Genomic DNA, 17,326 nt, shown 5'->3' with positions numbered 1-17,326 from the left:
TTTTGTGCCAGTACCATTCAGTCTTGGTGATCACAGCTTTGTAATATAGCATGAAATCAGGAAACATGACATCCAGAGCTTTGTGGGTTTTTTGCTTTTTGTTTTTTCCCCAACATTCCGTTGGCGATTCAGGGACTTCTCTGGTTCCATACAAATTGTTTGTTCCAGCTCTTTGAAAAATGCCAATGGTATTTTAATAGGGATGGCATGAAAGTGTAGATTGTTCTGGGCAGCATAGACATTTTCACAATGTTTATTCTTCTGACCCATGAGCATGGAAAGTTTTTCCATATTTTTGTGTCTTGCTCAATTACTTTCATAAGTGTTTTGTAGTTTCTAGAGTATAGATCCTTTACCTCTTTGGTTACGTTTATTCCTAGGTATCTTATAGTTTTTAGTGCTATTTTAAATGGAATTGATTCCTTACTTGTCTTTCTTCAGTCACATTGTTAATGTGTAGAAATGCAACTGATTTCTGTGCATTGATTTTATAGCCTGCCACGTGGCAGACTTGCTTTATGAATTCTAGTAATCTGAGGATAGAGTCTTTTGGGTTTTTCACATAAAGTATCATGTCGTCTGGAAAGAAAGAGAGTTTGATTTCTCTGCCAATTTGAATGCCTTTCATTCCTTTTTCTTATCTCACTGCTGATGCTAGGACTTCTAGTACTACGTTGAACAACAGTGGCGAGAGTGGGCATCACCGTTGTGTTCCTGACCTTAAGGGAAAAGCTCTCAGTGTTTCCCCATTGAGAATGATGTTCACTGTGGGCTTTTCATAGATGGTTTTTATGAACTTGAGGTATGTTCCCTCTATCCCTGTACTCTGAAGAGTTTGAATCAGGAAAGGATGCTGTATTTTGACAAATGCTTTTTCTGCATCGACTGAGAGGATCATATGGTTCTTGTCTTTTCTTTTATTGATGTGATCTACCACACTGATTTGTAACTGTGGAACCACCCTTGCCTCCCAGGAATAAATCCCACTTGGTCCTGATGGATAATCATTTTAATGTACAATTGGATTCTATTGCCTAGAATCTTGTTGATAATTTTGGCATCATGTTCATCAGAGATATTGGTCTGTAATTTTCCATTTTGATGGAGTCTTTGTGTGATTTTGGGATCAGGGTAATGCTGGCCTCATAGAACGAGTTTGGAAGTTTTCCTTCTGTTTCTATTTTTTGAAAGAGCTTCAGAAGAACAGGTATGATTCTTGAAATGTTTGATAGAATTCCCCTGGGAATCCATCAGGCCCTGCACTCTTGTTTTTTGGGAGGTTTTTTGATCACTGCTCCAATCTCGTTACTGGTTCTTGGTCTCTTCAGTTTGTCTATTTTTTCCTGTTTCAATCTTGGTGGTTTAGAAGTTTCCAGGAAGGTATCCATTTCTTCCAGGTTGCTTAATTTGTTGGCATATAGTTGCTGATAATAATTTCTAAAATTTGTTTCTATTTCCTTGGTGTTAGTCGTGATCTCTCCCCGTTCATTCATGATTTTATTAATTTGGGTCCTTTCTCTTTTCTTTTGGATAAGTCTGGTGAGTGGTTTATTGATCTTATTAATTCCTTCAAAAAACCAACTTCTAGCTTCATTGATCTGCCATACTGTATTTCTGGTTTCAAATTCATTGATTTCTGCTCTAATCTAAATTATTTATCTTCTCATGCATGGTTTAGGCATCACTTGTTGTTTTTTCTACAGTTCTTTAAGGTGTAAAGTCAGCATGTGTATTTGGGATTTTTCTATTTTTTTGAGTGAGGCTTGGATGGCAATGTATTTCCCCCTTAGGATCGCCTTTAGGTATCCCATAGGTTTTGGAGCGATGTTGTTTCATTCTCATTAATTTGATGAATTGTTTAAGTTCTTTAATTTCTTGGTTGACCCATTCATTCCTTAGCAGGATTCTTTTTAATCTCCAAGGGTTTGAATTTCTTCCAAAGTTTTTCTTGTGATTGAGTTCCAGTTTCAAAGCATTGTGGTCTGATAACATGCAGGGATAATCTCAATCTTTTGGTATCAGTTGAGACCTCATTTGTGACCCCGTATGTGGTGTATTCTGGAGAAAGTTCCATGTGCACTCAAAAAGAATGAGTATTCTGTTGTTTCAGGGTAGAATGTTCTGTATATATTTATGAATTCCATCTGGTCCAATGTGTCCTTCAAACTCTTGTTTCTTTGTTGATCTTCTGCTTAGATGGTCTGTCTTTGCTGAGTGTGAGTGGTTAGGTGTCCTACTATTAATGTTTTACTGTCCATAGTATGTTTATTTAACAGTTGGTTTATATAGTTTGCTGCTCCCATGTTGGGGACACAGATATTTATAATTGTTAGATCTTCTTGTTGAATAGACCATTTAAGTATGATACAGTATCGCTCTACATCTCTTACTACAGTCTCTCATTTAAAATCTAATTTGTCTGATATAAGGATTGCTCCCCCAGCTTCTTTTGAGGTCCGTTGGCATGACAAATGATTCTCCATTCCCTCACTTTCAATCTGAAGGAGTCTTTAGGTTCAAAATGAGTCTCTTATAGACAGCATATAGATGGGTCCTGACTTTTTATCCAATCTGAAACTCTGTGCCACTTCATGGGACCATTAAGCCATTCACATTGATAGTAACTATTGAAAGATATGCACTTAGTGCTATTATACTACCTGTAAAGTCCCTGTTTCTATATATTCTCACTGTAAATCTCTGGTCTATAATACTCTTGGGGTCTTTCTTCTTTTATAGAATGCCCCTTAATATTTCTTGCAGGGCTGGCTTGGTGGTCGCATATTCATTCAGTTTCTGGCTGTCCTGGAAGCTCTTTATCTCTCCATCCATTCTGAATGACAGCCTTGCTGGATAAAGTATGCTTGGCTGCATGTTCTTTTCATTTTGTACCCTGAATATGTCTTGCCAGCCTTTCTGGCTTGGCATATCTCTGTGGACAGATCTGACATTATTCTGATGTTCCTCTTTCCCTAGGTAAGAAATCTGTTCCCCTTAATGGCTCTCAGGATAGCTTCCTTGATTCTAAGATTTGCAAACTTTACTATTATATGCTGAGGTGTTTTCTATTTTTATTGATCTTGGAAGGGGTCCCCTCTGCCTCTTGGACATGAACACTTGTTTCCTTCCCCAGATTAGGGAAGTTCTCAGCTACAATTTACTCAAATACATCTTCTAGTCCTCTCTCTCTCCCCACCCCCTCAGGGATCCCAGTAATTCTGATATTGGAATCTTTCATGATTTCTCTAAGTCTGTTCTCCTTTCATGATTTCTCTAAGTCTGTTCTATGCTTCTAGCTGCCTATCCCTATCCTCCTCAGCTTCCTTCCTTTCTATCATCTTATGGTCTAGCTCACGAATTCATTCTTCTGCCTCATTTATCATGGCTGTTAACTATCCAGTTTAGACTGAATCTCATTCATAGCATTTTTAAGTTCAGCTTGATTAGATCTCATTTCTGCCCTTAGAGAATCTATATTGTTGTTAATATTTTTCTCAAGCCTAGCTATTGACTTCATAATTGCTATCATGGAGTATATCTCTGACATCTTACTTATATCCATATCCATTAGATCTGTGGCAGAGGACACTGTCTGTGGTTCTTTTCTTTGTTGTAAGTTCCTCCTCCTAGTCATTCTGTTGAGGGATGGTTGAGGGAATGTACAGAGCCCAAAATATCAACCATGACCCAAGATGTACCCTAGGAAAATCCAGAGTGGTTGGAAGCCACCAATGAAAAAACAAAGCCAAAATGAAACACAAGAATAAAATTTTTAAAATTATTTTTTTAAATTAAAAATTAACCTGGTGATGGGTATTAAATGAGGGCACATATTGCATGGAGCACTGGGTGTTATAGGCAAACAATGAATCATGTAGCACTACATCAAAAACTAATGAAGTACTGTATGGTGACCAACATAACATAAAAAAAAAAAAATTAAAAAAGGGATAGGTGAGGGGAAGGGGGATATAAACTCTCAGTGTGGACAAAGTACGGTGTTTCATTGTTCCTGGGTGTATTTTGTTCTGTTTGTTAGAGGAAACTACTTCCCCAAATTACAGGGGAAATAAAACTTGAATATGTACATAAAGGTAATATTCAATAGAGAAAAAAGGACTACAATAAAGCATATACCTATAAAAACAATACAGGTGTGAAAAAGTATGTTAAAAAGCTACTATGAAATAAAAGTTGATATATTAAACATCTAGTTGAAATGAGAAAAAGGTAAAAAGAAAAAACAGAGAAGAAGCATAAGAGAAAGTATAAAAAGAAAAAGAGAGCTGTATCTGAAAATTAAACAAGCCATGAGGCAATGCCTGGAGCTCAATATACTATTTTCCCCTGGTATTGGGATTTTACAGTCTTATGGGTTCCCTGGGGTTGTCATTCTCTTGTTCTTCCAACCTGTCTTCTGGTTGAGGGGCCTTCTGTGCTGTTACTCAGGCAACTCTGCCTGGATGGAGTTGTCCTGCTCCCTGTCAGGGTGTGGGCTCAGTGGAAACTGGTTTTCTGAATTTTCTTTTTTTTTTTTTTTTTTAAAGATTTTATTTATTTATTTGTGAGAGAGAATGAGAGACAGAGAGCACGAGAGGGAGGAGGGTCAGAGGGAGAAGCAGACTCCCCGCTGAGCAGGGAGCCCGATGCGGGACTCGACCCCGGGACTCCAGGATCATGACCTGAGCCGAAGGCAGTCGCTTAACCGACTGAGCCACCCAGGCGCCCGGTTTTCTGAATTTTCATTCAATGGCAGCTTTCAGCCCCTCTTCTGAGTTTCAGAGCAAAAATGGCTGTACCCAAACCTCTGTCCCAGAGCAGAGAAATCGCAGTCTGCTCTGTTCACTAAACCCTCCAGGATACACAGTCTGTTTCTTTATGCATCTCTGAAAACCAGTCTCCCGAGGAGTACGCCCACCATGACTCTCTCAGAGGCTGGGGCTTGTCCCAGGGGCTGGGGCTTGTCCCTGCCCTTTGTGCTTTTAAAACCACAAGTGGCCATGGGCTCACGCATGCACCTGCAACTCCTGGGTCCTGTATGGGTGCTGCTTTAAAGCCCTTTCCCCGCTGCTACCACTCTGAGAGTCTGTGCTGGGTCCCTGGTGCAGGACACTTTTGCGCTCTGGTGTTGTATCACTTTCCAGGAGCCAGCTAATGGAGGCTCCCTTCCCCTTCTGTTTATCTTCCAATATATCCCCACAGATTATGACTCCACCCTCCCTACCTTACAACACGCAGTGCTTTTCTACTTGTAGACATCTAGATATATAATCTTACATCTCAGGCTGATTTCATGGGAGTTCCAAATGGTTTGGTAGATATCCAGCTAAATTCAGAGGACCAGTTGAAACAGGGTCCTCTACACCTCCATCATCTTGCCAAGAATCAAAGTGTGACTTCTTCACCATGTGGGTCCCTTTTATTTCTTTTTGTTGTCTGATTGCTGAGGCCAGGACTTCTAGTACTTTGTTGAACAACAGTGTGAGAGTGGACATCCCCGTCGTGGTCCTGTCCTTTTCCTTAGAGGAAAAGCTCTGGTTGTGCCCCTTTGAGCATGCTATTAGCTGTGGGTCTTTTGTATATGGTCTATGATGTTGAGGTATGTTCCCTCTATCCCAACATCGTTGAGAGTTTTTATCAAGGATGCTCTATTTTGTCAAATGTTCATTCTGCATCTATTGAGAAGATCATATGGTTCTTGTCATTTCTTTCATTAATGTGCTGTATCACATTGATTGATTTGCAGATGTTGAACCACCTTTGCAGCCCAGGAATAAATCCCACATGGTTGTGTTAAACAGTGCTTTTACTATACTTGTGCATCTGATTAGTAGCTTGCTGAGAATTTATGCATCCATTTCTTTGGGGATGTTGGTCTGTAATTCTCCGGGACAGGCTTTTTGATATTTACCATAAACTGAACACTGTCGGGTCCTAAGACTACTTTTCTGTGAAAAATGGCATCAGCCACAGCATGCCATGACCTTCCTGCAGAGGGTCAGTGCCAGGTCCATACATTTGGAGTTTTGAAACCCAGGCCCACACCTGAGATAAAACACAGGAGGAAAGTGCTGCCTGGAAGGCATATAGCTTGGCACAGTGTGAAGGCAGGGATCTGACAGAAACCTGGGACACAAAAGGGGAGACTGTTCACTTTTCTGTAAGGGCTTCCTGTGGAGTGGCAGGTAGGAACTCTCTGTTCCAGGGATAAGAGAGTGCTGTGACACCATGTTCCTCCCACACATCAACACTGACTTACTTTATTGAGCAATGCAGAACCCCCAGTGCAGGCTGGAGCCACTTACATCAAGGCCCACCACCTTGTGCTCTGCAGGTGCATCTTTCCTAGGATTGTCCACATGAGAACCAACACAGCAGGCCCCACCCTCAGAAGACCAGCACAAACTCCTCATAAACACCAACACTACTGATCATTAAGTGCTGTAAAGCTGCAGCTCTACAGGAAATAGGATCTATTTTTTTTTTAAGATTTTATTTATTTATTTGACAGAGGGAGAGACAGCAAGAGAGGGAACACAGCAGGGGGAGTGGGAGAAGGAGAAGCAGGCTTCCCGCTGAGCAGGAGCCCAATGGGGGGCTTGATTCCAGGACCCTGGGACCATGACCCGAGCCAAAGGCAGATTCTTAACAACTGAGCCACCCAGGCACCCAGGATCTATCTTCTTTTAACAACTAGACCAGAACACACCTACTTAAAACTGCCACACACTGGATGAGGTCCAAACTCTCCACACTGTAGGTGAAGAGAAACTCTACAGAGGACTGACCTAAGGGAAGCAGCCAATACATAACAGCAGAATGTGTGCTATGAAACACTTCCTTAAGCACCAGGTCCAAGACAGTATAGAACTCTTTCTAATATATTGTTACTAATTAATTATTACTGAATTATTATTACTATTAATATTAACTTAATATATTACTATTACTCTCAGGAGGAGGAATATAACAAGCTTCCCTAACACAGGCACACACACACACTGACTTAGACAAAATGACAAAATGGAGGAATTCACCCGAAAAAAAACGAACAGAAAGAGGCAATGGTCAGGGATCTAAACAAAATAGATATAAGTAATGTGCCTGAAGCAGAATTTAAAATACAATCATAAGGATACTAGCTGGGCTTGAGAAAAACATAGAAGACACTAGAAAATCTCTTATTACAGAGATAAAACAATGAAAAACTAGTCAGAGTAAACCAAAAAATAGTGTCATCAAGTCCAAAACTGACTGGATGCCATAACACAGAGTACAGATGAAGAAAAGGAATGAATCAGGGACACAGAATAATAATTATGGAAAACCATGAAGCTGAAAAGAAGAGGGAAAGAAAAGTATCAGATCACAAATGTACACTTATGAACTCAGCAACTATTTAAAACACAAACACTCATATCATAAGAGTCCCAGAAAAAAAAAGAGAGAGAGAGAGAGAGAAAGGAGTAACAGGTTAATTTAATCGACTTATAGTGATTAATATAGATTTAGCAATTAATATAAATTTATATTTTTAATCCCCTAATCTGGGGAGGGAAAGAGACATTCAAATCCAGGAAGCACAGAGAACCCCACCAAATTCAAGAAGATCTGGCCCACACCAAGACTTTTCATAGTAAACTTTGCAAAATACAGAGATAATCCTGAAAGCAAAGGAAAAAGAAAAGGAAAAAGAAATCCCTAACCTACAACGGAAGACAAATTAGCTTCACAGTAGATCTGTCCATAGAAACCTGGCAGGTCAGAAGAAAGCAGGGATATACACAACAATGTTGATGGTGAAAAATATGCAACTTTTTCCAGCAACGCTGTCATTAAGAATAGAAAGAGAGATAAAAAGTTTCCAGACAAAAAAACAAAAAACTAAAGTAATCACAGAACACTACATCAAAAACTAATGATGTACTGTATGATGACTAACATAACATAATAAAATTAAATTAAATTTAAAAAAATAAAATAAAGGAGTACATGACCACTAAACCAGTCCTGCAAAAAATTTACAGGGGAGTCTGAATGACAAAAAAAGAACAAAAACAGCAGAGACGAGAAGGGCCAGAGAACATCACCACAATACCAACTCCACAGGTAACATAATGGCACCAAACTCACATCTATCAATAATTACTCTGAATGTAAAGGGGCTAAATATTCAAATCAAAAGACATAAGATATCAGAATGAATAATAATATAAAAAATCCAGAACCATTTGTATGCTGCCTACAAGAGACTCATTTTAGACCTAAAGACATCTGAAGATTGAAAGCTAGAAGATGGAGAAACATCTACAATGCTAATGCATGTCAAAAGAAAGCTGAAGTAGCAATCCTAATATTAAACTAGGTTTTAAAACAGACTGTGACAAGAGATGAAGAATGGTACTACATCTTAAGGGGACTATCCATCAAGAAGATCTAACAATTGCAAATATTTATGCACCCAACATGGAGGCGCCCAAATACACAAATCAATTAATCACAAACATAAAGAAACTCATTGATAATAATACAATAACAACAGTAAGGGACTTTATACCCCACTCACAAAAATGGACAGATCATCAAAGTAGAAGATCAACAAGAAAACAGGACCTCTGAAGAACATGCAGCCAAGAATACTTTATCCAGAAAGGCTGTCATTTAGAATGGATGGAGAGATGTGGAGCTTCTACGACTGGCAGAAACTGAAAGAACATGTGACCACTAAGCCGGCCATGCAAGAAATATTAAGGGGGTTCTATAAAAGGAGAAAGACCCCAAGAGTGATTATACAACATAAATTTACAGGGACAATCTATAGAAACAACGTCTTCACAGGCAACATGATGACAATTAATTCATATCTTTCAATAATCACTCTCAACGTGAATGGCTGAAATGCTCCCAAAAAATGGCACAGAGTTGCAGATTGGATAAAAAGAGAGGACCAATCCATATGCTGTCTACAAGAGACTCATTTTGAACCTAAAGATACATCCAGACTGAAAATGAAGGGAGAGAGATTCATCTTCCATGTCAACGGACCCAAAAGAAAGCTGGGGTAACAATTCTTATATCAGACAAATTAGATTTTAAATTAAAGACTGCAGTTAGAGACACAGAAGGATACTATATCATTCTTAAGGGTCTATCCAACAAGAAGATCTAACAATTGTAAATATCTATGCTCCCAAATGGGAGCAGACAGTCACATATGCCAACCATTAACCAAAATAAAGAATCATATTGATAACAATACGTTAATTGTAGGAGACCTCAATACTCCACTCTCAGCAACAGACAGATCATCTAAGCAGAAGATCAACAAAGAAACAAGAGCTTTGAATGACAGATGGACCTCATTGATATATACAGAACATTCCACCCTAAAATAACAGAATACTCAATTCTTCTGGAGCACACATGGTACTTTCTCCAGACTAGACCACATACTGGGTGACAAATCAGGTCTCAAATCATACCAAAAGATTGAGATGATTCCCTGCATATTGGCAGACAATAATGCTTTAAAACTGGAACTCAATCACAAGAAAAAAAATTGGAAGAAATTTAAACACTTGGAAGCTAAAGACCACTCTACTCAAGAATGTTTGGGTCAGCCAGGAAATCAAAGAAGAACTGAAACAATTCATGGAAACCAATGAGAAAAAAAACACATCTGTCTAAAACCTGTGGGATGCTGCAAAGGTGTTCCTAAGGGGGAAATACATAGCCATCTAAGCCTCACTCAAACAGAAAAATCCTGAATTCCCCAACTAACTTTATTCCTTAAAGAACTTGAGAAAAAGCAACAAACGATGCCTAAGCCACACTTTAGAAGGGAAATAATGAAGATTACAACAGAGATCAATGAATTTGAAACCAGAAACAGAGTAGATCAGATCAACAAAACTAGAAGCTGGTTCTTTGAAAGGATTAATAAGAGTGATAAACAACTGGCCAGACTTATCCAAAAGAAAAGATAAAGGACCCAAATTAATAAAATTATGAATGAAAGGAGAGAGATCACGACTAACACCAAGGAAATAGAAACAATTATTAGAAATTTTTATCAACAACTATGTGCCAATAAATTGAGCAACCTGAAGAAATGGATGTCTTGCTGGAAACCTATTAAGCTGCCAAGACTGACACAGGAAGAACCTGACAACTTGAATAGGCTAATAACCAGTAACGAGATTGAAGCAGTGATCAAAAACCTCCCAAAAAACAAGAGTCCAGGGCTGGATGGATTCCCTGGGGAATTCCACCAAACATTCAAAGAAGAAATGAAACCTAATCTCCTGAAGCTGTTTCAAAAAATAGAAACAGAGGCAAAGTCCAGATTCATTCTATGATGCCAGCATTACCTTAATCCCCAAACCAGGCAAAGACCCCATCAAAAAGGAGAATGTCAGACCAAAATCCCTGATGAATATGGATTCCAAAATCCTCACAAAATCCTAGCTAACAGGATTCAATAATACATTAAAAGGATCATCCACCACGTCCAAGTGGGATTTATCCCCAGGTTGCAAGGGTGGTTCAACATTCGCAAATCAGTCAATGTGATAGAACACATTAGTAAGAGGAGGGAGAAGAACCATATGGTCCTCTCAATTGATGCAGAAAAAGCATTTGACAAAATACAACATCGTTTCCTGATTAAAACTCTTCAGAGTATATGGATAGAGGGAACATTCCTCAAGATCATAAAATCCATCTATGAAAACCCCACAGCAAATATCATCCTCAATGGGGAAAAGCTGAGAGCCTTTTCCCTTAGATCAGGAACACGTCAAGGATGCCCACTCTCGCCCCTATTGTTCAACATAGTACTAGGTGTCCTAGCAACAGCAATCAGACAACAAAAACAATTAAAATGATTGTTACCTCTCTTCACAGATGGCATGATACTCTATATGGAAAACCCAAAGGACCCCACCCCCAAATTACTAGAACTTATCCAGCAAGTCAGTTATGTGGTAGGATAAAAAATCAATGCACAGAAAGCAATTGCTTTCTTATACACTAACAATGCAACTGTAGAAAGAGAAATTAGATAAATGATTCCATTTACAATAGCACCAAAAACCATAAGAGACCTCGGAATAAACCTAACCAAAGAGGTAAAGGACGTATACTCTAGGAACTACAGAACACTCATGAAAGAAATTGAAGAAGACACAAAAAGATAGAAAACATTCCATACTCATGGATCGGACGAACAAATATTGCTAAAATGTCTATGCTGCCCAGAGCCATCCAACTGGATCAAAATTCCAGTGACATTTTTCAAAGTTCTGGAACAAACAATCCTAATATCAGAATCAGAAAAGACCCGGAATCACCAAGGAAATGTTGAGATAGAAAAACAAAACTGAAGGCATCATTATCCCGGACTTCAAGGTCTATTACAAAGCTGTGATCATCAAGACGTATGGTACTGGCACAAAAACAGACACATAGATCAATGGAACAGAATAGACAACCCAAAATGGACCCACAGCAATCTGGTCAATTAATCGTCAACAAAGCAAGAAAGGGTATCCAATGGAAAAAAAGTATCTTCAAGAAGTGTTGTTCGGAAAATCGGGTAGCCGTAGTGTCCAGAATGACACTGGACCATTTTCTTACAGCATACACAAAGATAAACTCAATGGAACAGAAGAGAAAACCCAAAATGGACCCACGGTGATATGGTCAACTAATCAAAGCAGGAAAAAATATCCAATGGAAAAAAGACAGTCTCTTCAACAAATGCTCTTGGAAAAATTGGACAGCCACATGCAGAAGAATGAAACTGAACCATTCTCTTACACCACACAAAAGATAAACTCAAAATGGATGAGTTTATGTGAGACAGGACTCCCATCAAAATCCTAGAGAACAGAGGCAGCAACCTCTTTGACTTCAACTATAGCAACTTGTTACCAGACACATCACCAGAGCCAAGGGCAACAAAAGCAAAAATGAAATATTTGGACCTCATCAAGATAAAAAGCTTCTGCATAGCAAAGGAAACAAACAACAAATCTAAAAGGCAACCTACAGAATGGGAGAAGATATTCGCAAATGGGTTAGTGTTAGTATCCAAAATCTATAAAGAACTTATGGAACTCAACACCTAAAAAAGCTAATAATCCAGTTAAGAAATGGGCAAAAGACTTGAATGGACAATTTGCCGAAGAAGTTATACAGAGAGCCAAGAGACACATGAAAAGATGCTCAACATCACTCATCATCAGGGAAATACAAATCAAAACTACAATGACATACCACCTCACACTTGTCAGATTGTCTAAAATTAACAACACTGGAAATAACATATTGGCAAGCATGCAGAGAAAGGGGAACCATCTTACGCTGTTGGTGGGAATGCAAACTGATGCAGCCACTCTGGAAAACAGTATGGAGTTTCTTCAAAAACTTAAAAATAGAGCTACCCTATGAGCCAGCAGTTGCACTACTAGATATTTATGCAAAGGATATAAACATACGACTCAAAAGGATTACATGCACCCTGATGTTTATAAGTGCACTATCAACAATAGCTAAACTATGGAGTGATCCCCATGGACTAATGGAATGGATAAAAAAGATGTGGTATATATACAATGGAATATTAATCATAAAAAAGAATGCAATCTTACCATCTGCAACAACGTGACTGGAACTAGAGAGTATTATGCTAAGGCAAGGTACATTTGCCAGAGAAAGACAAATACCATAGGATTTCACTCAGATGTGGAATTTAAGAAACAAAACAGATGAACATAAGGGGAAAGAGAGGCAAACCATAAAACAGACTTTTAACTCTAAAAAACTGATGGTTTCCAGAGGAGAGATGGGTAGGAGGATGTGATAAATGAGTGGTGGGCATTAAGGAGAGCACTTATTGTTGAATGTAAGTGATGAGTCACTAAATACTACTCCTGAAACAAATACTACCCTTTATGTTAATTAACTAGAATTTTTTAAAAACTTGAAAGAAAAAAAAATGAGTCCTTCTAACCTCGTTTCAAACTCTTCAAATAATTTTTCTGCTTCTACAATATAAAACAGTATCACAGACAAGGTCTCCCAGGTTAAGCAAAATCTGATTCCGATCAACTTCTTAGTTCAGTTTTTAGGACAGCTACTGTATGTTCGTCCTCTCTGATTATTCTGACTTCCCAGCTTTTCAAACTCTTTGTAGCATGAACTATACCTCTGCCTTCATTATCAGAATTTCTGTATCTTCATATCTCATTTCAATTATGCTTCCTTAGAGAAACTGTCCTCAATTTCCTGAGTATGTTAAGCCTTCATGCTTCTCTTTCTTTTTACTTATATTTGCTACTGATCCCAGCTTACATGTACAGAGTTTACCCAATGTCACAAATTTGTAAATATAAAATTAAAATATTTCACCTGCAGGAACACATAAAGATGAGAACGCTGCAAAATATATGCTTTTGGATGACCACATTAATTTAGTACTTTTGAAGATACTAAGTAAACTGATATGTAAAACAAGCTGATGCACAGAGTGTGAAACACTGAACTGAAATCATTGTTTTCCAAGCAGATTCATGTAGCACAGAACCCCCAAAATGGCTGAAATAAACATTATACATGTCAAGACACACACCTGGTTTAAGTTTGGACAGCATTGATTTTTCGGCATCCACTGAAGCACTCTTACCAAGTAAAAGACGTTTGGCTAAATCCTTTTTGTAGAAGGCTTCAAAAATATCTTTCCCTGTAATATTTAAGGAAAAACACCTTAATGTCAGACATGGAAAATGCAAAATGATAATACGAGATGCCAATTAAATCACATATTATATCCAATAATATTTGAAAATCATGTAAATAACAGCAAGTGAAATACAAGCAGTCACATTATCTGATTGCATTTATATAAAATACCTCAACATGCATAAATCCATATAGAACAGTCAAATTATTGGTTGCCAGAAGCTGAAGGCAAGAAGGAAATGAGGAATGACTGCTTAATTTGTAGGGAGTTCATGATGAACAATCTTCAAACTAGGTAATTATGATGGCTGCCCCAAAACGTGAACATACTTACTGTCACTGAATTGTAAAATTTGTTTAAGTTATCAGTTTTACCACCATAAAAAATTATTTGAATTCAGTTTATATTGGGATTTGCACATAACTTCTTTAGATTTCTTCCACAAATGTTATTATTGTTTTAAACATTTATTTTTAAAAATATTTTATATATTTATTTAAGAGAGAGAGTGATAGAGCACAAGCAGGGGGAGAGGGAGAAGCAGACTCTGAACTGAGCAGGGAGCCCAACACAGGGCTCAATCTCAGGACCCTAAGATCATGACCTGAGCCAAAGGCAGATGCTTAACCGACTGAGCCACCCAGGTGACCTGTTTTAAACTTTTAAATAGACATTTTAAACCAAACTACTCACCATTAATGAACCTAAATAAAACTATCACTTTATCTAGTAATTCTTCAAGTTCTTCATCTGTAGCTTCTTTGTTACCTGCACGAAGTTTTGAATCCACATACTTTGCTAAAATGTAAAAAATAATTTTCTAAGTAATGCCATATTTTCAAATATACACTATGAACAAAAACCATTTCTTCAAATAAATACTTTCCTCCTGAGCCAGATGCATCAACTTTCATAAAACAGAAAATGAATAAATGAGTTGATGATAGGGGAATGGAAGGAAAATAAAAGATAAATTTTACTTTAATTGTTTTTAATATTTGTATAATCTCAATGTCCAAATGTTACAATACAGTAATTTCCTCAATGCCTTGCCCCCAATCTTTTTAAAAATCCCCCCAAATCGTAAGATATTATATAAAACTGAGATTATTTCAATCCCAAAATCTTAAAGATTAAGTGTTGATTATATTCATTTTAAAGAACAAGAGACTATCCATTTGATATTTTGTTTCAACTTTCAGAAAGTGTGTCAATAAAAAGAAATACCTTAAAATATAAATTCATTTGATTTTGTGGAGTAAGGAAAGCTTTCACTTATTTTAAAAAATAAGAACAAGAAAAAGAAGTGGGCCTATCTATAATTTTTTAGTTTCATCTACTGATAAAAAAACCAACTAAATTTATAACAAACTAAAGGAACAGAAGTTTCCAAAGTGCTGCATTATTATTAAACAAAGGAACAATGTCTTGTGAAGACCAAACTCGAGAGAAATAGTTTATTACAATCGGTGATAATCAAGCATGCAATACTCTGATAAATTAGGGGGTCAAATTGAACTTTTATCACATAACTTAAATGAAACAAAATAAAAAATAAAATACATATTTCATAAAATTGAAAACCATACCTAGGAGTTCAGCTGGCTTGTTAGGTCTTTTATTTATAAATGTTTCAAAAGCATCTTTCATGGCAACAATAAACTTTTCATTCTTCAGAAAAGATGTTTCAATAATAAAATCAATCTTATCTTTAAAATCCAGAAGTTCTTGTACCATTGTCTTATCTTTTACATGATTAATGACTATGCTGTTACCAAATTTCTGAAAAACACAATTACCTTAATTATTATCATTACATAGCAAGTAAAACACCATAAATTTAATAGAAAATTTAACTTCATTTACAAGAGAATCTCAGAATAGCAAATATGCAGAAAACATGTAAAGAAAACGGTATTGCTAGATAAAGACAAGATACTCTGGAAATGAAGCCAACAGAAATAAATGAAAACTAACTGATTATCTGAGTGGAGAATTACCTATAAACATATCAAATGCAAGTCTATGATGTCTAAACAATAAATCAAAAAAAGAGCATATTAGACTCATAGGAATAAATAGATGAAAAGTATCTTAAAAAGAGGAAAGTGAAAAGACTTACTCCAAAAGGGCTTACTTCATTAACAAAATGATTAAGCTACCAGAACTTGTCAGTATCAAATTTTCAGAATGCTGGAATATAATCAATCACAAACCTACAAAAATCAGAGTAATACTTAATGAAGAAAGAAGCTCTGGGTTATGATAAGACAGCAACGTATCATCTCCCATTCAACAGTTTAAGTGGTCTTAAAAGCAGTAAGAGAGAAGCAGCTCATCATGTATGATATTCACAAAAATAAAGCCATTAAGAGCGATGAAAAGTAGGGCGCCTGGGTGGCTCAGCCGGTTAAGCGTCTGCCTTCGGCTCAGGTCATGATCCCAGGGTCCTGGGATCGAGCCCCGCATCGGGCTCCCTGCTCAGCGGGCAGCCTGCTTCTCCCTCTCCCTCTGCCTGTCTCTCTGCCTACTTGTTCTCTCTCTCTGTCAGATAAATAAATAAAATCTTAAAAAAAAAAAAAAGAGCGATGAAAAGTCAAAAGGCAACAGTATAATATATTTTGAGTGCTGGGTGAAGAAACTATCACCAAATATTCTTTATCCAGAAAAAACATTCTTTCACAGTGAAGTAAAATTAAGAAATTATGAGATAAGCAAACACTGAGATAGTTCTCTGCTAGTAGATCTGCCCTATAAGAAATACCAAAGGAAAGGGATGTTCAAGATGGCAGAGGAGTAGAAGAGCTTAGTTTCCTCTGGTCCCAGGAATTCAGCTAGGTATCTATCAAATCATTCAGAACAACCTGTGAAATCAATCAGAGATCTAAAAAAAAGAATGCTGCAACTCTACAAAGAGAAAATTGACCACTTTCTGCAAGGCAGGATATGCAAAGAAGTGAATCCAAGGCACTATATGAGAAGACTGACTGCGGAGTGAGGGAGCCTCCATAAGACAGCTACTGGAAAGTGACAGAGTGGCGGATCAAAAATTCAGAACTTCTACAAGTCCGCTCCAGTGAGGGACATCCCTGCCTGAAGGTACTCAGGTGGCAAAGCAGGACAGAATCCCAGGTGGGACAGTGTGGTCTCAGGTTTCTGGGGGTCACAGGAAGACTGGGGGTGCCTTAGTGTGGCAGAGCTCCCAGGCATTGGAGCAGGGAAGCTGGGTGCAATCAGCGAGCCCAGGAGTGGGCTCTCAGCTCTGGGTTGCCATATACCTCAAACCACAGCATAGTCAGGTGACTGATCTCTGAGCAGGGGCCCCAAAAGCAGCAGAACCACAGCAAGATTCCCCCTTCTTCCCTTGGGAGGGGCAACATGGGAATCTGCAGGGTTTGGAGACTTGAAACAGGGTCGCGTGCCTGAGACAGAAACCCTTGGTCACAGGCTGGGTTAGCACGGAGTGTGGACAGAGACCAGGGAGACAGGAGTGACTGACTGCTTTTCTCTGAGGGCTCACTGAGGAGTGGGGCCCAAGCTTTAGGCTCAAGGCTGCAGATTGGAAGGCTGCCACTTTTCATT

The 17,326-nt window shown here is 38.0% G+C and overlaps 1 protein-coding gene across 1 annotated transcript in view; it reads right to left on the bottom strand.

Annotated features, from left to right (window-relative positions):
* Positions 1-17,326, bottom strand: part of LOC110582200 (cullin-4B-like) — a 169,468-nt gene that overhangs the window by 101,253 nt on the left and 50,889 nt on the right. Inside the window, exons 11-13 of the mRNA XM_044912036.1 lie at positions 15,334-15,526; positions 14,438-14,542; positions 13,634-13,744 (exon numbers count right to left, since the gene is read on the bottom strand). Of these exons, the coding sequence (XP_044767971.1) occupies positions 13,634-13,744; positions 14,438-14,542; positions 15,334-15,526 (409 nt within the window). The remainder of the gene's footprint in view (positions 1-13,633; positions 13,745-14,437; positions 14,543-15,333; positions 15,527-17,326) is intronic.

Source organism: Neomonachus schauinslandi, chromosome Y (assembly GCF_002201575.2).
Source record: "Neomonachus schauinslandi chromosome Y, ASM220157v2, whole genome shotgun sequence".
In the NCBI taxonomy this organism is placed as follows: Eukaryota; Metazoa; Chordata; class Mammalia; order Carnivora; family Phocidae; genus Neomonachus; species Neomonachus schauinslandi.
This window is presented reverse-complemented; position numbering and strand designations above follow the sequence as displayed.